The sequence below is a fragment of the Thunnus albacares genome, chromosome 11, assembly GCF_914725855.1.
Source record: "Thunnus albacares chromosome 11, fThuAlb1.1, whole genome shotgun sequence".
Classification (NCBI taxonomy): Eukaryota; Metazoa; Chordata; class Actinopteri; order Scombriformes; family Scombridae; genus Thunnus; species Thunnus albacares.
Window position 1 is genome coordinate 9,774,624 of NC_058116.1, and position 23,061 is coordinate 9,797,684.

Sequence of the window (23,061 nt, forward strand, 5' to 3'; positions counted from 1 at the left end):
CTTCAGAGGGCATTACATTGACTTACATTCATTTCCTGGAGACTTATCCTTAACCATAACCCTAAACTTACCTTAACTTTAAACCAAATCTTCACCCTAAAAGCCATAATTCCCCATAAGGGAGGCGAGTCCCTACAACATGACTGTAAACAGATTTACATCCCCACAATGAGAAGAATACCTGAATACACACACATGCACACAAACAGGGTGGTGGTGTGTTTGTGTGAGTGTCCCTTGTGTGTAAATGTACACCAATTAATTAAACTTTGTTTGTACACGATATCAAACAATAAAAATATATGAAAATATAATATAAATGTTTAAAAAATATTCTAAAAAATATACAGACGGGTGACAAATTAAAGGAAAAACCAACATAAAGTGTCTTAGTAAGGTTTTGGGTCACCATGTGCCTCCAGAACAGCTTCAAGACACCTTGGCATTGATCCTACAAGTCTCTGGACTCTTCTGGAGGGAGGAACACCATCCTTCAAAAAGATATTCCCTCATTTGGTGTTTCAATGATGATGTGCTGTCTGACACTTCAGTCCAAAATCACCCATTGGTGTTCAAGTGGGTTGAGATCTGGCGACTGTGAAGGTCATAGCATATGATTCACATCATTTTCATACTCATCAAAACATTCAGTGACAGTAAAACAATGTATGATATGGTTTTATGAAACATGTGGACTGCATTTTTTTATATTTTCTATATTTATTTAGCTTACACACTATACACTATTATAATTAAGGGGGCTATAAACACACATTTGTTACAAAATTGTCAGTGGACAGCTCTGAAATAGCTTGTGCCTATTGTGTATCAACTCTAGTAACTACTGAGACTGTATGACAATGTTTGACAGACATATGATGTCAAAAGGAGAGGTGGGATTTGACACTTCATGCAACTTTTGCAGAGGTATTTCAGGCATCACAACTCAATTTACAACCAGAACCAAGAGATTCAGGAGCATAAACAGTCAACTTGGCTACTCTCTCTCTTATAGTAAGTACTCTTTATTATGATGATCTTTATGGATTATTTTAGTAGTCTCTTGTTCCTTTACTTATGCACACTTGTTTCCTGCCTGTAATGATTTATCATTTGCACTGTGATCCTTTTTCCACAATAACAGGCAGGATGGCTGTTGGTAACATCACCCAGGACACTGCTGAAACCTCTCCAAACCAGAGCAACTGTGATGTGTTTGTCTACCAAAAAACTGCAGTGGTCCTCTTCCCCATTTTCTACTCTGTGGTTTTTATCATCAGTGCATGCGGCAACAGCTTGGTTCTCTATGTGATCTGCCAGAAAAAGCAGAAGTTCAACTCCACCTCCATCTATCTGGTCAACCTCGCGCTGTCCGATACTCTGTTCACCCTGACACTGCCAGGCAGGATCACCTACTACATCCTCCAGTATGACTGGCCCTTTGGTGACCTCCTCTGCAGACTGACCACTCTCCTCTTCTTTGCAAATACATATGCAGGTATATTATTTATAGATTATTTATTATTTATTTATATATTATTTATTTTTCTGTTGAAGAATGTATGTGTGAAAGATATTAGTCTTCACATAGGACAATAAAACTGAAGAGTTGATTGTTTAAAATATGCTTTATTTAATGTAAGCACAACATCTACAGTATATCCTGTAGAGCATAAAAATCTGTATAAGAATGCCAGCCTATTTGACCCAGATTCATGACCTCTACCTTTGCCTGTTATCTAGGGAAATCATTGTCTTGTCTGTTTTGGATGTGTTAAGCACAAACTGTTTTGCAAATCCATTTTATTTCCACCAGGTATTGGCTTCATGACCTGTATCAGCCTGGACCGATATCTGGCCATGGTGCATCCACACCGGCTGCAGTGTTTGCGGAGCGTGCGGGTGGTTCGCAGGGTCTGCTGTCTGGTCTGGGCTCTGGTGTCTCTGCAGGTTGCTCCTCTGCTGTTCCGTAGCATGGTGCACAAGAACCAGGAAAGAAGAACCTGCATGGAGTACTTTGACTTTGAGGGCTCCCGCTTCACGCCTTATCTCCTGCTTCTGGCCTGTTCTGTCTCCTTCTCCTGTCCGCTCATCATTATCTTGGGCTGCTACGCCAAGATCAACCTGAAGCTGCGAGCTGCAGCCAAGCAGAACTCTGTGACTGGCCGATCAAGGAGGAATCATAGGGTCAACACCATCATTCTCCTCATCCTCCTCACGTTTATCATATGCTTCAGCCCTTACCACCTCAACGTTATACAGTTTATGTCCAGGAAGATACACCACCAGGTAACCTGTGAGGATCTGAAGGCCTTTAAGGTGTCCTTACAGGTAAGAATTTTTGTAGTTCATTTGATTTATAGCATTCCCCATCAATTATCCTCTTCATAATCCTTCTCTCTCTCCCGCAGGTTACAGTCTCACTAATGAATTTCAACTGCTGCTTGGATCCAGTCATCTACTTCTTTGCCATTAAGACCTACAAAAAGCGGGTGATGAGCCTGTTTAAGGATTATCTGTATACTTCCGGTGCCTCCTCCAAAATGACAGCTGAGAACAGCAGCAGCAACACCTGAACAAAACCACATCTGAGGTTACAAGTGATATGCCTACAAATGTCACAGTACAGGCCCAGTTCACTCTGTTAAACTCAAAAACGTCAGTTTTTGTCTCTTGTATAGATGCTCTCTCTGGAAATGAATGATAAATCTTTCATTTACGATATTGTGATAGTTGTGCATGTAAATATGCAGTAGATGTAGATGCAAACGCAAGAAATATCAGATTTCCAGCTCAACAAAAATGTATCCTCACATGTAAAAGTGTTGTTCTCACCTTTGTTTGAGAACACTGTATGCAGTTTGATATTATTCCATATCTATTAAATTTTTCTTTTTAAAAATTTGATGCGTCTTATTGCTTTTCTTATTCTTATTGCCATTCTTGTGAATATATGTGTGTGTCATACAGTAACACAGTGTCAAAATAAATTTGGTTTATCAATGTCTGTATATTATACATTAGATGTCTCTTTGCTTGAATGTGTATGTGTGTAGGTTGAATTGCCCTAACCTAGATAAAGTACCTAAGTTTCTAACCAGCAACTTTCACTTCCTTTATATGAAGAAAAACAGGCAGTTCAAGACATGTGGCAGTCATCAGTCTAAGTGTGAGTGGAAGTTATAAATTTTATTCATGGAAACTTTGGTTATTTGTAATCTGTGCTCTCCTACTATCAAACACATTATTCCTATGGTCCCCATAGTACATATCTCATATTATACAAGAACTCTGGGTACATGGAGTACATCTCTCTTTCTTACCCACATTTGACTTCTGCGTAGGAGGGCACAGATGAATATCATCACCACTTCCTCACCCACCTTTACCGCTCCCCCTAACAGGCCTCATTCCTGCTGGGTCCCAGGTCTCTGTGTGTGTGTGTGTGTTACAAATTTAAGCAGGTGCAGTTCTGTTTATAGTGGGCAAAGTCTCAAATCTAAATTTAACCTTTAACATTTCCTGGGTTTTTGGAAATGGTGCTCTGTGATTTTGCATAGAAAGTACTTTGTATAAATAGCATAACAAAGAAGTGTTAAACTGGTTTGAATGATTACCAATGTGTTTTGATGATGATGTATTGATTAATTGATCAATTGTATTATGCCAGAGGGATATTGGTTTGCAGTGTGGACAGTGAATTTATTTTAGCCAGGTCTCCTTTGTAAAAGAGATAATGTATCTCAAGAGACTTTGTGGTTAAACAAAGGTTAAATAAAATAATTTAAAAAAATTAAATACAGAAAATAAAAACATACACAGTAAAAAAAAGGAAAGAAAAACTATTAAAGACACAGTCGGCACATGGGAGACCCCCACAGTATACAGTACACAATACTGCGCAACATCATCCAGCAAGTACATTATTTCACAAGTACATCCATCCATGTACTTGTGAAATAACAAGATTCAGTATGAGAAATTAATGTTAGCGTGAGAACAAAGACGCAATACAGCACAGAAGTATGTGCAACATTTTCTACTAAATATACTGCTGTTGTGGGTGCTAAAAGTTTCATGTGCAAGAGGACCTTCCCCCCAGTGTTGCAACTCATACATGTGCGTTATAGAGCGTCAAAGAGCTATTGGTTTTTATTGTAATTAAACATCACGTCTGCATTTGTAGTTGGGGTTAGGTTGAGGCATATATGGTAAGGGTTAGATTAAGTGTCCAGGAAATGAAAGAATATAGTGTGTGTTTAGACACTGTTTAGACCCCGTGTATTAGTTAGTGTGATTTTTTTCCTCTTGGTTTGAAAAATCTTAAACAAAGAGTCTGTTTCTCCAAGCAAGAGCGGTTTTTCAAAAGAGGTGGAGAACAGCAGGACAATGCCCTGGCTTTTACACATTGTATATTCACACACAGAGATAGCAGCATCCTCTGATCTGGGCACACACAGTGGATAGCAAGGGCTGATGAGATCGGAAAAGTCAGCAGGAACTGACCCCTGAATCATATCAGATATTGTAAGTATCGGCTTAAAATATGATCTAGCTACGATATGGATCCATTGAAAAAGATGTTGTGCTCAATTGTTCTTTTTTCTTTTTTTGCTGATTTTTGATTTTTGACCAATTTAATGTTTTTAATTTTGTAGCATGCATGCAATGATTCATTCCCAAACAAAATAGTGATGTGGGAATATTCTGAAAAATAACAGAGTGAATGCTTTATCAGTCAGCATTTTTGCACATTCAAAAAAGTTTTTTATCTATCTAAACCACAGTAATGATTAACGTTAGGAAACGATGATTACATTTTTCCTGTGACACATTGCTGTCAAACACCAACATCCTCTTGAAATGTTTTTCAATCATTATTCATGAACCACCACTACAAATACCCTTGACATACCATATTTTAGGAACATATCTGTGAATATATGAACTTGATTCAGAATATGAACCTGGACCTTGAAACTTGAAACTACTATTTTTTTCCATTTGGGAAGGCAATTCAGAATGCTTGTTGAAATTATGCAATTTCATCTCATCAATAAGTTTCCAACAAGTCAAAGTTTATAAGAAGTGAGTTTGAAGCTTTAACAACACTTAAATATTAAGTATTAAATGATAAGGCTGGTATTATATATATATATATGTATTTCTTATTAATCCCATAAAAAGACCAAAGGTGAGTACTGTATGTTTCCATATTTATTCTTCTTCTTCTTAGGCCCTTTGCTCCAATCTTTCCATCTTTCAGTACTTTCCAATTTCCATACTGTGTCTATGGCATTCAGCTCCAAGCCCATTCATTCCCACTGGAGACATAAATCTCTAAAAATGGGTTGCACATTTTATACTCTAAACAGCTGGGTACTGCAGTTTAAAATGAAAGTTACTCAAACAGGAGCGAATGGATAGTTTGTTGTGGATTGTTTTCTGCATATCAATACACGTTTGGTGCACTGGTACATATTTAAGGCAACAGGTCGGTGTATGTGAGATTGAGTCCAAATAAACTACAGCGATTATGTTTTGTTATAAAGGAACACATCAGTCAGTGCAGCTGTATGGTTGATTCTTACATCCAAGCAGCTCCAGGAGGGAATAAAGCCACAGGTATAATTATCATGTCTTTTCTCACATAGATGGTCGAAGGAGAAGTAGAGGAGAGGTGCAGACTGCGATGGGGGTCTTGAGGTGGGGCAGAGAAGGTTGTTGTTCAAAGAAGACACTAAAGACTATCTTCTCTCTCTGTGGTTTCTCTGAAGAAGGACATATTGGATTATTTGCCCCATGAAATAGGTCAGAAGAAAATAATAATAGGCTATTGGTAAAGCTAGACATAATACAGCCACAGTACATTCACTGTTAAGCAGTGTGAGTTCTTCTGTGTGTGCTTGTGTTCTTTCATTTTCATACGACATTCATTTTAATGCAAGGAGGAGTTAAATATTTTGGATATTATTTAGAGTGATTTGCAATTATTATTTACCTCATTGTATATTTGATCATTAACCACAGACCTGCAGACTATCTGTGTCGGTGACATGTAGTCATATGCTTGACTCATAACTGGGCACTGGGCGTATGCACAGTGATTGAGTAACAGAGCAAGTACCAAGCTATAACTTTTGTCTGCAGCACTGTTTTTTATTTATTTGGAGGGGAATTTTTTTTTCTGACTGAGCAGTTAAGATATTGCTGCCATCCTGTGACTTACTGAAGTTACAGCACAAGTCTTTTGTGTACTGTAAACAGGTTTCAAGTGCCAACCTGCAACCTATACTGCTCTACTTTACCCCAGCTGTGTAAGAGCTAAGCCTCAAAAGCTGCAGTACTTTGCAGCTGCCAGAAGAGAGCACTGTTCATCTGATATGTGGTGACAGGTTTTAGATGAAAATGCCTTAAAATGTTGTGCAAAGAGAAAAAAAAGGATATTTTTGCCCATGTGATATTTTAAATTTACCTCACATAATTTAAAATTGTTTTAGGGCTTATTATTGGCAAAGAAATATAATGTAATAACCAAACAAATACGGTTTTGAACAAATTATTGTGGCATGGCACGCAAGCTGATAAGTGGAATAATAGTGAAAGCATACTTATTGCAGAGTGTCTTGCTTGAACAGGAGCCTTTTTTCCAATTGATCAGCAGTAAAACGTCACTTCAGCCGTATGAACTCTGAGACAGACACCTGCAGTACCGTAATATTATGACAGATATACTCCAACACATTTAATTTCAGATGAACCAATGACTATTAGGTTAAAGTGCTAACTTTGATGTGTAAGGGTGATTTCCATGTGCTAGAATCAAAAGATTAAGTGAAGTGTTAACAGTAAATACAAGAAGCTATTTATGTACCTACTTTTTTTGGGGTATACACGGCCGTGAATTGAAAGTATTTTGTTTCAATAAATAATGTGAATTTTATTGTAATTCTCAGAATTTGTGGTTGGTTCATTCTGAGTCACGTTATTAAATTGTTAAAAATCAAGTGCTGTAAATGTTAAGGGCTCAAATGTCCGATCAGTTAGCAGTCTGGTGTGAATTTTATTAACCGCCAGTATTGTCTTTCCTAAGAAGTAAGAGAGGCAGCTGCAGAGGTTTCCTGTGAACCTGTCGCAATATAAGCTTAACCACGTGTTGGACAACAGTAGAGAGGCCTTTCATCACACTAGTAAGACGTCATTCATCACCATGTAGTGAATACTATTTCATATTATGTATGGTACCTACTGTACCCTGTAAATGGTTCCTTTTAACTGCACCCCTAAAAGATTTTGTACATGCACAGGCTGGTGCTATTTTCAGTCTTGAAAAAGGTATTGAAAAAGATAATGTTTTCATTTTCTGCCACAGGAGCGTACATTTTCATCTTGGTTCCTCAAAGCAACAGCATTTCTGACATCCAAGGCAGCTGTGAAACACAGTCTTTAAAACTGGGAAATTTACAATTGCTGTAAAACTGTAGTCACAATATAAACTAAACTGGCCACTGTTAGGTTCAACCACCTCTCCTGACTCCTGACAGGCAACATATAAATCAGAGCATCAAATGAATGCTTCCATGACAGATCGAGTATACTACTGAATATTTCAACAGATACAACTCAAGAGGATTTCCTTCTTGACATTTCTCTCTCATAACTTCCTTATTATGTACAGGATGTGCAGAACATTGATTAGCATCAAAAGCTTGGTGAAATCGACCACTATCTCACAGTTTTTAGTCCCTGCACAGTTGTTTTCTTTTTTTATTATCACCATATCAGGATAATAACTGGTTGATATCTTCAACTGAAAATAAAAGAACAAGGTGTAAAAATATTGTGAGTGACTTTGGTATTCCCCACCATTGTCTTCTATGAATAGCCATGGCAGAACACTATGCCTGTTGTCTGTCAGCAATGGGTGGGATCTGGCTGTCTGAAGTGCAGTGAGTCAGACCCACAAGGCCAGACCATGAGGAAGTTAAAATGCTTCCTCTGCCTCACCGCCGGACTTGTTTTGAGCGAATGAAGGTTGTGGTGAATAAGAAAGGAGAATATTATTTTTTCATTCAAACCCACTAAATCATCAAGACAGTGCTTCACATATTGTGCCATTTTTCATGCTCCCTTCTCTTGCATGTGCCACCTAAGCTCATATCCTGTACATTAAAATGTGTTATAGTAGAACGCAGTACCCAGAAGGGAGGGAGTGATTCAAAGGTGTGAAAACCGCAGGATAACAGTTGGTACACAACATTGAAAGGCTCTTTTGTATAAGATCAAGGCTTTACCGCATTCATATGTCACATTTACATTGCCTCTGATCTTTCACTCCAAAGCACTGTTGTGTTTTTACAGTGGTGTGCTACTCCTACATCATAAACCATGTGTTTTATTTGGTGAGGCTTTCTGTTTTGGTGTAGCCTTAGTGATCTCTCACCCCAGGAAGTCATTGCTGGTTTTGGGCAGAAAAATGTTATCATATTTAATTTATTAGTAGTAATTAGTGATTAGTAATAATTAATTATTAATCACTAATCACTTGTAAAAAGTGCTTAATAATGATTCATCACCATATCGTATATCCTTTAAGGCAAGGCAAAGCAAGTGTATTTGTATAGCACATTTCAACAACAAGGCAATTCAAAGTGCTTTAAAAGAAATAATTGTTTGAAGTAAAATGAGACATTGATTTCCTTTTCTGACATCAAAACAAAGGTGAAAACTGGAGCAAAGGGGAAGTTTCTGTCACCCATTTGCATGATCTAAAGAGAAGTCAGTCAAAAACTGAAAGAGTCTGAAGTTGAAGTAGAAATTGTTAGATTGTAATGTAATTGTTGTTCAAAAAGCAACTTTGGCATTAGTAAAACAAGTTCATACAACCAGCTCAGTGTTTAATAAAAACAACAGCTTTTTGATGGCCTCATTTGTGCAGCTGAAGCCACATCCTCCCATGGGTACACACGTGGCTTGTCAGCTATATGAAAACTAGATTTTTCAATCCTGATATATGTCACATATGACTTAGACCCAAAAGTTTTATCAGTCACAAAGGTCTTATTAAATATTTCATACAACAGTTTTGCGTCACTTGACATTTTGTAACACTCTCTGGGTGCAATCAGTAGGTGTTTCAAAAGTGTGTGCTGAGAGATAGAAAGTCTGAGAGGTCCAGAGACAGAGATAAACACACGCACAGACAGAGAGAGAGAGAGAGAGAGAGAGAGGGAAACCTACGACAGGATATTTTGTCACTATGGTTACTGGCAGCAGATGCGGATCTTGATTTCTATATGTCATGCTGCTCTCATTCAGGGCAGAGTGGTTGTAGTGCTACCAGGACAACTTGCGTAACTGACATAGACTTGGCACAAGAAGAAGTCTTGTGGATCAATTTGACTTCTGGAGGCGTTAAATCTGAGAAAAATCATACATCATTGAGGTATGTTTCTTTTTCATAGAGTGAATCGTGAATCATTCTCAGTGACGTAGATAAGATATTGAAAGTGTATTTGGATGTATGTATATATGTATATATGTGTATATATATATATAGGTATATATATGCGAGTGTGTGTGTCCTTTGACTCGTAGCAACAAGAAAACAGTTTGCAGTTTTGTTTGTAATGATGTAATGTAATGTAATGACTTGATTTGAGTTGTGGAAAATACCTTGTACTCCAGAGTCAAACATCTACCACATGGAAACATCTGAAACGTACTCTTGCACAAAATGTGACAAAACATTGAATTTGAATGCCATTTTTCAGTGACAAGTCACCACACTTTTGCAAAATGTATCCTCTAGTTTAGAAATAATGAATGGTGGATCTTTTGAAATAATATTGGCAGTCTACTAAAGAAGTTCAGTGTTAAAAGTACATGTTCATAGCACAGCGAAAGCATTCAATCACAGTTACAACATCCATGAACAGCAGGAAACCACTTTCAAACTTTCAACAGTCTGACTCTTATTGGAAAGATAGAAAATATGTTTGTGACATAAAATACAGATTTTTTTATGAAAATATATGTACACCAGTTTTGGCCATTAGTAGTGATATGATGGGAACCACGACATGTCAGACATAAATGTGAGATGATTGGACTTTGGAACAGAGTTGTGAATATGCCTGAACAGCGGCTCACTAGAAGGAAAGACTGATTATTTTTTTATTTCCCAAAACAGATTAATGTGTAATATTCATGATGTCCATGAAAACTGTTCCTGATGTACAAAGATAGATGGTCTGTTGATGTTTGATACTAATTTCAAAAACATCTGATGAAAAGTGCAGAGCCTTATCTGAAGCAGAACTTATCCAATAGTCAAAGATCTTTGCGCGCACAGTTACGTTTAGGTACATTTCCATTAGCTATAGAAACGGGCAGAATTACTGCTCTCCCTGCAGAGAAAAGACTTTGAAAACTTGAGCTGTGTTTCAGGAAAGGAATCTTTTGTGTGGTTGATTTTATTTGTAGAAGTTGATAAAAGGACAAAGTTCTTTGTTTGCAATGTACTGTGAGTGGGATGTTTAGTTCTTGTTTCTATTTGACAAATGTTTCACCACTGCACTTTATTTTGGTGTCTTGTAAGTCCATGTGGGCTGGGCACTTGTAGGTGCATAACACAATAACTAACTAACTAACTAACTTAAATCATTTCAATAAGAAAGGCATTTGAATGAAGCCACATGTTTGCTCCATACAGAATGCCGGAAACACATTTCTCCACCGCGCCGTGAGCATATAGCTGTAGTTGGAGTGGGTTTTAGTTTTGGCTCAAATAATGTGACTTTCCCCCACCTACCATTCTAAGACAGACCACCCTTGGGAAGCTGACTTCCTCATATACAAGGCTGCCTCTCAACACCACGTTTTTTGCTGTGTGAGAGTAAGTGTGAACGTGTTGCAGCTGCATTCAAAATCACAGCTAAGCCCTGTTATTGTTCACAGACTTCCTTCATGTCACTTTTCGCTACAAAGAGCATGAACAAACAGCCACGTCCTATGAGTCAAACACACACATTAGTGGCTGAATGGGTAAATAATCTGTCTTTTTTTTTTTTTTATTGTCCTCTTCATGTATAAACAGGACTAAATTTTACTTAAAATTATTAACAGTGTCATGCAACCATGCTCAAATAATAAAGTATGTCTTGATATATCAAACTAGCGAATGAAAAGAGTTGAAAAGGTCCTTTAAGGTCCTTTACATTCTCAATCAAACAGCATCTGATTTGTACCTTACTTGTGATGAAGTACTCATAATAGTTGTTGTCTTGAACTTAACTTCACCTTTTATTTTTAGAATTGTGCTTGTTCAAAACCTTGTGCAAAGGTAAAGGAAATTTGAAGAACTTGAAGTTAGAGGTTGTTTGCTTAGTAAGAACCACAAGGAGGCACCACACACCACAGAAACAATTTCAATTTGCCACAACATGTTGTGTCTCACTAAGCATTTTTTGACAGTGAGATACTGATGATACATCCGCTGAGAGTTCATGTGCTTGAAACAGAAATTATTATTTTATGAGGGTAACAAATCAAATTCATGGATTCATTCAGCCTTCATGGGAGCCTTTGTTATATGTTGAAAGCATCAAAATAAAGGTTTTTTGAATTTATATTCTGTATATTTTACATTAAATATAATTTGTTACAATTCACAGAAAACTGGAATGGAAATGTCATGTATATTAATACAGAAATACCATAATTAGTGTGAATGAACACATACCAATAAACACTTCCAAGGAAACGTCCTTTTAGCCTTACAGGTAGTATGGAAAGCAGTAATGAGAACTACCATAACTTCTACTATAACTTCTTTGTGTTTCATTGTATCTTTTCAAATAGACATAACATGGCTGATTTTGTGTCCTTTATCTTAACTTGATTCACATTTTCTTGATTGCCTTTTTGGATCGGAGGAAAAAGAAAAAAAGAGGAAAGGAAAGAATAAAGGCATGCATCAAAATGAATTTAACAAAAGCCTTAACACATTTTGTTTTCCCTTTTGCAGTTACTGGTTCCTAAATTATCAAGATGGATCATACCATTGTGCCTACCATTCATAGCCCTCCATCCACCAGCAATGACTCTACCTGCGATACCTTATATGCCCACCGGGACTATGCCAAGGTCCTCATGCCTATTTTCTACTGCATTGTATTCTTTGTGGGGCTGTTCGGAAACTGCCTCGCCCTCCATGTCATCCGTCCCAATCTGAAGAAGATCAACTCCACCACCTTGTACTCACTCAACCTGGTCATTTCCGACATCCTCTTCACCCTCTCTCTTCCTGTGAGGATTGCCTACTACGCCTTGGGCTTCCACTGGCCTCTGGGTGAGGTGATATGTAAGATGTCAGGCCTCATCTTCTATATCAACACCTACGCAGGAGTCAATTTCATGACCTGCCTCAGTGTAGACCGTTTCATTGCTGTGGTCCTGCCGCTGCGCTATGCCCGATTCCGGAAGGTTAGTAATGTGCGCTACATTTGTGTTGGCGTGTGGGTGCTAGTCCTAGCACAGACACTCCCCCTGCTCGGCATGCCCATGACCAATAAGGAACCAGATGGCTTCATCACCTGTATGGAATACCCCAACTTTGAGAAAATCGACCATATTGCCACTACTCTGATTGGCGCTGTCTTCATTGGTTATGTCATCCCTGTGATCACCATCCTGGTGTGTTACTCAGTCTTGTGCTCCAAACTCCATTCCACAGCCAAGAACAACCATTTGACCGAAAAGTCCGGTCGGAACCGCAAGGCCATCGGTGTAATCTGCTGTGTGTCCCTGGTGTTTGTCATCTGTTACAGCCCCTATCACATTGACATCCTGCAGTACATGATCCGCAAGCTGTCGTCGAGCCCTGATTGTGCTGACCTCACAGCCTTTCAGGTGTCGCTGCACATCACTGTGTGTCTGATGAACCTCAACTCTAGCTTGGATCCTTTTATCTATTTCTTTGCCTGTAAGGGCTACAAGAGGAAACTCATGAGGCTGCTGAAGCTGCAAGTCAGCATGTCCTTCTCCAGTGTAGGGAGGACTTCACCTGAAGGCTCTTCCAGGGATATTATTGATGGCAACAATATCCAACTCACCAACTCAACTGTAGGTACAACCAGTGAGAGACACTCAGAGAGGAGATCACACCGATAAGAGTAAAACTGAGGCACGAAAAGTTACACAAGATGAGAGATACTTTTATGTCTCAGTGCGCTTACATCGATCAAGCTAAGTCAATTTGTGTCTCAAATGGTTTTGAACATTGAAATGGACTCACTTACACCATCATGGACTCCAAGCAGCCACTCAGCATCTGGATCCATTCTGTAGGAATTCAGGTGTATTGGACCAGATCTGTTTACACCAGGGAAGGTTTATGAAATATCATCAACAGAATGACTGAGAAAAGGGAGAAGAGGGACAATCCAGCACCTCTTGTGTTTGTATATTTTCTAATTAATAATTAGTGAATTGGTCAAGAAAGCAGAGACTGTTGCAGCTAAGGAAAGAAAGCATGCTTGCCAGTAACCTGAGTGCTGGTGAGGTAGAGCCCAAAGCAGAGCAGTGGTGGAAGAAGACTGTCACTTGATAAAGAGCTGGAAAAGACATTATTAGACATCAACAAGTTGACATGAAGTCCTACCCACATTCAAATTACACTGCTGATTAGAAAAATAGTGAAAAAATAGTGAAAACTTAGTACATGTATGTGAAGAGTTATATTCCTAAAAGCAGTATACTCACTTGAAGGCAACAACCATTTGCAACCTCACATCTGAGCCCATCCTCACAGTGTTACTTTTATAACTGAGTTGTTAATCTACTCAGTAGATATGAGTTTCATTCCAAAATATCCTCAGCCTTTCTGCCTCAAGTTTCAGTACTCAGCTGCAATATCTCAGGATAATTGATAAACTGCACACTCATTATTGCAGCCTGCCTGCCAGCTGAAGTGGTTGGCACCCCATATTTGTCTGCTTAGCATTTATTTCCTCACGATAAAAGTGGGTGTGGTTGATGATGTCATTTGTCAAAGCTTGTATTTTGAGCTGTTTTTTGAGTTCTACCAAAATATTAAATAGCATTGTCAATTTTGGTTTCAACGCAGTTAAGAAAGCAGTAATAACATATTTGCATGCTAAAATCAGGTGTCAATTCATTTTTTCAAAATGCTGGATCTGTTGACATATGGAATAGTTTCTGTTCGTACAAAGTAGCAGTTTCAATGTGTTTCATGTGGGATTTGTCTTTATGTTGGGTTTAGTTTCACTTACTGTGATACCACATGTATGATCAGCATACAGCAATTACCACACATACAACAGGTCACGTGGATAACAATCTTGGTTGAATGTCACTGTTGAATGCAAAACAGTGAGAGAACTCAACTCTGTTGATATGTAGTATGATTATTTTTACTTTTCTACAAAAGAAGTCCTTTGACAGTGAAATGGTGTGGGGGTTGATTGGATAAGTGATAGGAGTCATATGATGTAGCAAAAGTATATCCTTGTGTTAGGCCCTGTGTTGTTCATCATTTCAATGTGAGTCAGTTCTACTGTCACCAGTATAGGAGCCACCAGAAATTCCACTATTCCAAATTAAATATGTAAAATGCAAAAATACTAACAAAGTGATATTGACATTTAACATTTTTATATTAAATTATTTATTTCTACAATACATGCAGGGTAACTACTGTGCGGTTAAGGTGTGGTTAAAGTTAAGGACCATATTATGGTTATGGTAAATGGTTTAGGTATGGTTACCGACTAAGACACTTGGTTGGGCGTTAGACAGAGCTGTTAAAAAACCAAAACGGAATAGTTCACTATGAACATAAATCCTGGGCTGGTGTAGTACCCCAGCCTAATTATCCACAGTATTAGTACAATATCAACAGATTAACAAACAAAATGAATCATATGGTAAAACAGGTGACCCATCTACATAGAGCATGTGTGTTGTCTTTAAACTAAAAGGAAGGTGTGTGCTGATTCTCTGGTAGTATTTCTTAAATAGCAGATGAATGAGAATGACGTCTCTTCTCCACATTGATGTCAAACACATCTTTATGCAGATGATATGGTTTTATTTGTTTTATTTGTTGCTGATCATGCTCATGCAATTCAAGATGCTCTTTTTCATATTCATACATCAATTGTCATAGAGTCATTTATTGACATGATACTACCATTATAATAAGGTTTGTTGGTCTATCTGAGAGATGAATGGGCATTAATCATTTATTTAAAGCTGTTATCAGAAAAATTCTAACTTTGCTGCAATACTTGCATTGCACAACACTAGGGGAAGTAGAGCAAGCAAAACAGAAACAATTCTCATCTCAGCCATTCCTCATGTATCATCCCGTCCCTACACCCAGCAGGCCTCGACAACAGATGGCACAGAAACAAGATACAAGTGAAGATAAAGGAAAGCAAGACAAAGTACAGGAAAAGTTCATCAGCGTACGTTTCATCATGTTGATTGCAAAGCTCACCAGCCAGCAAAGCAACTGCTAAGGCTCGAGCAAAACCACAGAGCAGAACATTTTCTAACAGTGAACAAAACACAATACGGTACTTCTTGATCTTAAGTTTCACTTTTACAATAAAACATATTTTTCCTAAAGCGCATTACCTTATCTGTTACATAACAGTCTATGACAATTGGGACAAAAAAAGTAACCAATTGTTTTGTTGTGATTGTTTTAAAGGAAGAAGTTAACACAATGTAGCTACACCTCTGAAACCTGGCAGATTCAGTGGCATATATACAGATAATTATGTCAATAATATAAATGTAATGTCCAGAAATTAATTAGAGTTAAATTAATTGAATAACTTTATCTGCATTTCTTTTGAGTTTCACTTTTGAATTAAAGCATCTAAGTTCAGTTACCAACTGTAGGAAGATATGGAGAAAGAGAAAAAGGACATAAAAAAGAGGTACAGGTGGGGGGGAAAGGAGACATAACACAGAACAATACATGAGATGATTACAAAGATACAATTCCATGCCATCATGTTCATAAAATGAAAAAACTTAGTTTGGAAAAGCTTAAAATATGAATCCATTAATATAATAGTATCATCTTACATAATAAGAAATGAAGTATCCTAAGAAGTATCCTAAGACAAAAAACCATCATGGGGCACAGACTGCTGTCTCTGCAAGTTTTGTAGTGATTATTTTCAGCCTCTAGAGGACAGTGTAGTCCAAGGTAAAGAGGTGATTGTAAAGGAAGTTAGATGGGCTGTACACCAAATATGAATATTGACAGACGCAACAAAAGATAATCAATTAATCTTTTATTTAAATATTGTTCTCTGTCAGTTAAATATAGTGCAAGAATGTCAGTGTGGAAATGATTTAATTGGCAGTTAAGGGAAGCTCAGCAAGACAGAACTTGATGCTGTCAGACCTGCAAGTATATATGCACATAGTATATATTTTATTTTACTGGTGAATAATAAAGTATTTATTATGGAGTGGAGGACTTACTGAAGCAACCACATGACAAGTAGAGAAAACATCACACAGACTGTTGTCATAACAACATATTGCAATGAACACAAAGTACCATCTGGTATGAGAGTTTTAAGACACATCGAGAGGACGAGCCGATAGATAATTATTTCCCAGGAATAAGAATGAGACAGAATGAGCAGACTCCATATGAACGCTGTACTGAAAATATAGCAAAAAAAAAAAAAAAAAATCATCAGCATCAAAGCGAACCAACTTTCAAAACTGCATTATCAAAACAAACATGACAAATCAATATGACCTTTTGTGGAGGTCAAGTGGACAGTGGAGTGCAGTCACAAGGCAAAAGAGGAAATGCAGGATATGGGAAAGTGTGATTTTTAGTTTCCATTTCATAAGAATTCTATAGTGGCAATGGAAAACACCGTATAGGAGATAAGGGGAAGAAGTTTTGATTGGACAATGTTCTTTGGGGCAAATGTCCTCCTAATTCATAGTTGTTACCAATTCACACACACATTAATCACACACATTAATCTGTATTCAATCCGGGTCCAGACTGACCTTGAGTGTTTCACCTGAGGTATGCGCTCTGCATCCATTAAGTCGGCGTGGTGTAAAACCATCTCACAGCATCAGCGTGAAGTGTCTATTACCGCCGTCTTATTTCCTGTTTATATGGCAACTGCCTCAACATCCTGTTTTTAATTACTTCTCTCCAGCAGCAGATGCTTCTCACAGCAACCTGCTGTGGATTACTCCCCTGAGAACTAATGTGCTGTGACAGACCCCACTTTTCCAATCAATAACTCGCCCTAAATCTGCCATCTCTCTGCCTGCCAAACACACTCCCACTTCTAATGGCACATCATTTTCTTTAAGGGGGTGTAATTGCAGACAGTGGAAAGCTGTAGCCCTTTGTGTTCCGACTACGTAGATACTGTAAAGGAATCTAAAGTACAGAAACTACTACCACACACAGTCAACACAGGAAGTGATGGGGGCTTTAGTCTGTGTTCAGTCTCGCCACCATTTCCAGCGCATTACCCTTTAAGAAAGCATTCACTTCCCCATTTTGGCTGTTAGACCAGAGTGCTCAGATAAATCGCTGTGCCGCTTCATAAACCTGTTGGCACAAGCTTGTCAACATGTTTGTGTGATTTCTGTGGTAAGTGCAGTCTTTTATTGTCCAGGCAAGGCTACCTGATCTCTTTGACTTTTAAGATGGAGAAAACAAGTCATTTTGGCAGAGTAGTGTTTTATAGGCTATTTGCTTTATGTGTGCTTTGGGGTAGTTTTGGTTTCAATCACCTAATTTGCATTATTCTGTAGCTTTACAGTAATTGGTATTACTGGTATTGATCACAATCGAAATTCTCAAAATACACAGTGCAGTGGGTACACTGGAAAAAAATTATTACTTAAAAGTATTCAACACAGAAGTCACATGATTTCTTATCAAGACACACCATCAGGGGGCAAGAAATATCACTTCCACTTCCATTTTGTACCTTTACCACAGATTACACAGATTGTCATTCTTTCTACAATGTAATTCATATGCTGCATATATTTACTATTTGTCTGCTTGTTTGTGTAATATTTAATTATGGAATGACACATCTAGACAGACAAGGTCCCTTCATCTTATTGTGTCTTTCATAGCGCAGCTGCGCAGCTTTTAAAAATAAGTATTCAAATGATCAAGCAGCAGGTTCTCCAAACTGTAACACAGGCATGTACATATTTAGAAGCAGCCTTTGATTATTTCAACTCCCGATTTTCTGTACAAAATCATTTTTCATGTCACATTCACCGTTTTATCATTGTGCTTCTGTTGTTTTCATTTTTAATTTTTTTCTGTAGATTTCAAACTCGTGGACTAATGACTAATTTCTACATAATGTTCAAAAGTAAGGTGCTTTATTTCCTCCTCAGATCTTTTGGGACTTCAAACTTAAAATCTGACAAACTATTTTAGTCAAAGTTGCGATCAAAGAACACATCTGTTTCCGCTTTTCTGTAGTATTTTTGTAACTGATAGCAGGTTATAGAATTACTCAGTTTAGATTTTATTAATTTTATATGTATTACCTTCCACATAGACATCAAAATTCATTTTTTCTTATTAGGACCTTGCTAGAAACACATGACCTTTCAACATAAGTGAATTAATTGGACTTCAACTCAAATCATGAAAACAAATGGCCTATAAATAGCAAAAAATTACGATAAAGGAATTGTTTAATGATAACAAACACCAGTGCTATGTTAGGCCACATACTGTTACTCACTAAACAATGTTTTTTTTCTGCTGAATTTTTTAAATTTCAGTATGAAGCTGGATCTAAACTCCTCCAACATGTCTGTGGTGTCTGCTGCTGTGAGGCCAGAGCAGGGCCCGGTGGAGTACCGCATGGCAAGCCTGATCTTCTACTGCTTCGTCTTCATCATAGGAGTCATAGTCAATCTCACTGCTTTATGGGTGTTTGCCCTCACCACCAAGAAGAGGAACTCAGTCACTGTCTACATGATAAACGTGGCGGTGGTCGACCTCACCTTCATCCTGCTGCTTCCTTTCAGGATGGTTTATCACCACCATGACTACTGGCCCTTTGGAGATCTTTTTTGCCGGATCAGTGCAGCTCTCACCATCTTCTACCCCTGCATGGCCCTGTGGCTGTTTGCTCTGATCAGTGCTGACCGCTACATGGCCATCGTCCAGCCAAAGCACGGCAAGGAGCTGAGGAATGTCCCCAAGGCCGTGGTGGCGAGTCTTGGGGTTTGGTTCATGACTCTGGGCAGCACTCTACCACTGCTCTTCCTTGACCACGACCCTGATCGCATCTCCAACTCCACCACCTGTGTCAAAATGCAAGACATCATCTACCTGCGCCATGACAACCTTGTCAACTTTGTGCGGCTCATCTTCTTCTTCCTGGTCCCCATATGTATAATGATTGGCTGCTATATTGTCATTATAGATAATCTGATCCACGGCCGCACCTCTAAACTCAAACCTAAAGTGAAGCAGAAGTCCATACGGATTATAATCACACTCATTATCCAGGTGTTGGTGTGTTTTGTGCCTTTCCATATCTGTTTAGTGCTACGTTTGCTAGGGAATGGAGAAGACGGGGGGTTTAGCACATGGGCAGTCTTCACCACATTTCTGATGAACCTGAGCACAGTCTTAGATATCATTCTGTACTACATCGTCTCCAAGCAGTTCCAGGACAGGGTGATGAGCGTGATTCTGTACAGGAACTATCTGCGAAGTGTGAGACGGAAGAGCAGGCACACACACACGGGCAGCGTCCGATCAATGAGCAACCTGACCAGCGCAATGATATGAAACAGCCATCATTTCCATGTCAAACAGCACGCCGATATGTACTTTGTACGCTTTGGAACAATGTAACACTGAATGCTTCACTGTGTACATGGTTCATTATCAAAAGGATCAAAACTAGCAATTAATTTCCAAGGTGTAATTTACACTCACAGTATGGGTGTGCTGCTGTTATGGCAAAAACATCTGTGTTCAGAGATGATTGACTCACCCATGAGACTTGAAATGTTTTCTGTGCATCTTTGCTCTGGCAGACAAAGCGAGAGTATCTGTGGCTCAGGTGTAACACATGTAGGCGAAAATAAAGCTCACAATCATTTAAAACATAGCCCACAGTATCTTGGTGATGTTATTATGTGTTAAACATCGCCTTCTCTCTACGTCAACCAAGAACTGTAAAGGGCCTGACATCCCCCACAGGGGCATATCTACAGGAAATGATGGTTGGTTGTTCAGGGTTGCAGGTTGGCGGCTGCACTATATTTGTAACCTGTGCTGCACTTCAGTGTTGCATCATGACTGAGTAAATAGAACCATCAATGCCTCATGACGTCATGCATTTGATATGCAAAGAAACTAAGTTTGTTTGACTGTTGTCACTTCATCTTGTCATTTTTGTGGAGTGGAGGCTAAGCCTAACCACTTGATACAGGACATAATTAGAACTACATCCCAAGTGTCCTGAAAGTTGCTGTAAATTTAATGACCAGGTGATGGCAGCATGGCACAACTATATCCCATCCACCTGCCACAGCAAGAGAAACAGTGCTTTCTATAGTTTTAAGGTGGATGTGCAAGGTTTTTGTTTATGTGCTTATCATTTTCCTTTTTCTTTTTCTTTTTTTAATGCATTTTATAATATTTCATCTGGCTTTACAACAACAAATATTTTGGCTTTTATCCTGTGAAATAGCTTCGATTCCATCTTCCCACACAGAAGTTGTTAACTACTGTCATTACTGCTTCCTCAACCAGCAATCAGACTTAAGTGTGTTTATGGTGCAATGCGAATTGTATTGATCAGATGTTAAATGATTCAGTCACTTTGGAGTGCATTTACAGTAACATCCTCAAGAGATGTCAGGGAGGCTATTCACTAGATTTAAAGCAACCTTAACGTTAAGAGAGAAAACCTTTTTCTGCACTGGCTGGTACTTTCGTGTCAGGTCTCAGCTACGAGTGTAAGCATCACAATGTAAGATCCGCTATTTATCTTCAATTTATTCCACAAATGACAGACAAGTGATGAGTTAGAAGGTGCCTTGTGTGTGACAGTTCTGTCTCTGGCAAGAGACCGTTTAATTTAAACGAAGGAATAAAAACTCATGTTCGAATGTGACTCTTTTGATAGATGTCCTGCACAAACATCACCCCTACTAAGAATCGATTTGGTGTTGCCAATGCTAAAATAATCGAGTTAGTGTGTCTGTCACACCCACACAGTCTTAACCGGATTAGACAGTGAGTCAGTGTAGCTGAGTAACTATGTAGTGTCTCATGCAATTAGACAGTAAAGGCACTCTGTGGTGTAACCGCATGCATCACGGCAACTTTCTGAACTGGTCAGTCAATTGAAGACACAGAGCTAAATGAACTGTTTTTCACTGTGCATTTCCTTGAAGAGATTCTGATTAGTGTAATAAGTAAGTATGATACAATGATCAAATGCAATGAGAGTCCATATGGTGTTTGGTTGGTTTGTACAGTGGTTTGCACACTTTAGAATAAGGACACTGTGTTTAATAAGAAGGAGAAGACTACAAGAGTTCCATCTCACATGGAATTCTGGGAACTGCAGTTCATCACATGATGATGGGTTTATTGGTTAGTGGACTACATGTGGATTTATAACTGCAAGGTCAAAGGTCAAATGAAACATCAGAGGGTTGTCTATCTGTCCCACCTGTTAGACATCAAAGAAAAACCAGCCACGCTGCTCACAGCAACTGGCATTTAAAACAATTAAGTTTCCTGTCAAGTCCCTGTGATGAATTATCCGGAAGCTTTACCCGCTGTAATTCTAAATCTTCCCAACAAGTGCCTTTGTTGTAGAGAAATTAATGAAAACAAGATTGTCTTTCATAGGAGCTGATCTAACAGCGCGACAGCCAGCTGCTCTTCTTTGGGAATAAAAACAGTCAGCATTAAACACAGCTCAGACAAAATACTTTTTTTTTTTTTTTTTATACCACTCGTGTGGAAAACAAATCAGGCGGCGAGCGCAGTGGCCATCTGTTTTGTTATTTGATATGTGTGAATACATGTTGTAATGACTTTGTTTGTGAATCACTCTGCGCGGCAGAACACACGAGAGCTCTCGAAGTGCTGGAGTGTTCAAAGCTAATCATATAATTGGACACAATAGTCGATGACAAATGGAGACGCTTGGAGCCAGCCAGCTGGGGAAGTGAATATGTAATCATTGTAAAATCATATCATTTTTGCATATTTGAAGACAGCTTAATAGAGTTTGCGTGTCAGCACACTATCAAATGATGATCAGAGACAGTGTTGCTGTATTTGCTTTCCAAATCGTGCTTTGTTGGACTATCTTTATTTTTATCATGATTAAAAGTGTTTCTCATGAGTTTGTGTCTTACATGGTCATTTATGTTCAATGTTACTGTGACTGTGAAACAGATTTGGAACAGATGACCCCCTGGATATGAAAAAATGGAATATAGTACAGCAGTAAACAACCTACAGTAGTGATTCTCAACCAGGGGTACTTGCACCCAAGGGGGTACATATGCAGTTGCCAGGGGGTACGTGGAAAGATTGTGCAGAAGCTCAATTAATTATAAATAATAGAAATTCATATTTTTTAAAAAAAATATATCCGTATATTGAGTCAGCTGTAACACCTCAACAATATATGTTGCAATTGAGAGGGCAGGAAAGCGAATCAGCAAGCGAGCAGAGAAGTCTAACAATTTGCTAATATTAACAGATGAATGGTTGAAATAGAGGTAAAAGTAGAGAATAAACTGTTGAAATAGTTAACTAATAGCAATGGATACATTGTTAAAGAGAGCTAATGGATTAAAAGTTGAAATAGTTTGCTAAAAGCAGTAGATAAACAGTGGAAATAGTTAGCTAAAAAGGAAATGATAAAAACAAATTGGATGTAATTAGACGTAGGGCATTGACAGGTCACTTATATGATACAGTTGCAAAAATATCTACTTTGATAGTGT

At 38.4% G+C, this 23,061-nt stretch overlaps 3 protein-coding genes across 3 annotated transcripts; all 3 read left to right on the forward strand.

Annotated features, from left to right (window-relative positions):
• Positions 1-1,149: 1,149 nt before the first annotated feature.
• si:ch211-184m13.4 (uncharacterized protein LOC798560 homolog) lies at positions 1,150-2,854 on the forward strand. The gene is made up of 3 exons (XM_044366275.1): positions 1,150-1,498; positions 1,817-2,331; positions 2,412-2,854. Exons 1-3 carry the CDS (start codon positions 1,150-1,152, stop codon positions 2,574-2,576), a joined length of 1,029 nt encoding a protein of 342 aa, XP_044222210.1. The 3' UTR covers positions 2,577-2,854.
• Positions 2,855-9,277: 6,423 nt separating this feature from the next.
• Positions 9,278-16,750, forward strand: gpr183a (G protein-coupled receptor 183a). Its single transcript, XM_044366335.1, has 2 exons — positions 9,278-9,445; positions 12,029-16,750. Exon 2 carries the CDS (start codon positions 12,052-12,054, stop codon positions 13,171-13,173), a length of 1,122 nt encoding a protein of 373 aa, XP_044222270.1. The 5' UTR covers positions 9,278-9,445; positions 12,029-12,051; the 3' UTR covers positions 13,174-16,750.
• A 29-nt stretch (positions 16,751-16,779) lies between these two features.
• On the forward strand, positions 16,780-22,451 carry gpr18 (G protein-coupled receptor 18). Its single transcript, XM_044366336.1, has 2 exons — positions 16,780-17,680; positions 18,847-22,451. Exon 2 carries the CDS (start codon positions 18,848-18,850, stop codon positions 19,865-19,867), a length of 1,020 nt encoding a protein of 339 aa, XP_044222271.1. The 5' UTR covers positions 16,780-17,680; position 18,847; the 3' UTR covers positions 19,868-22,451.
• Positions 22,452-23,061: the final 610 nt, after the last annotated feature.

Bases quoted from the DNA above. Each gene is read 5' to 3' on its own strand.
- si:ch211-184m13.4 (XM_044366275.1), top strand. From the start codon at position 1,150: ATGGCTGTTGGTAACATCACCCAGGACACTGCTGAAACCTCTCCAAAC. The intron at 1,499-1,816 runs GTATATTATTTA...TATTTCCACCAG, and splicing joins CTTTGCAAATACATATGCAG to GTATTGGCTTCATGACCTGT. The intron at 2,332-2,411 runs GTAAGAATTTTT...TCTCTCCCGCAG, and splicing joins CCTTTAAGGTGTCCTTACAG to GTTACAGTCTCACTAATGAA.
- gpr183a (XM_044366335.1), top strand. From the start codon at position 12,052: ATGGATCATACCATTGTGCCTACCATTCATAGCCCTCCATCCACCAGC.
- gpr18 (XM_044366336.1), top strand. From the start codon at position 18,848: ATGAAGCTGGATCTAAACTCCTCCAACATGTCTGTGGTGTCTGCTGCT.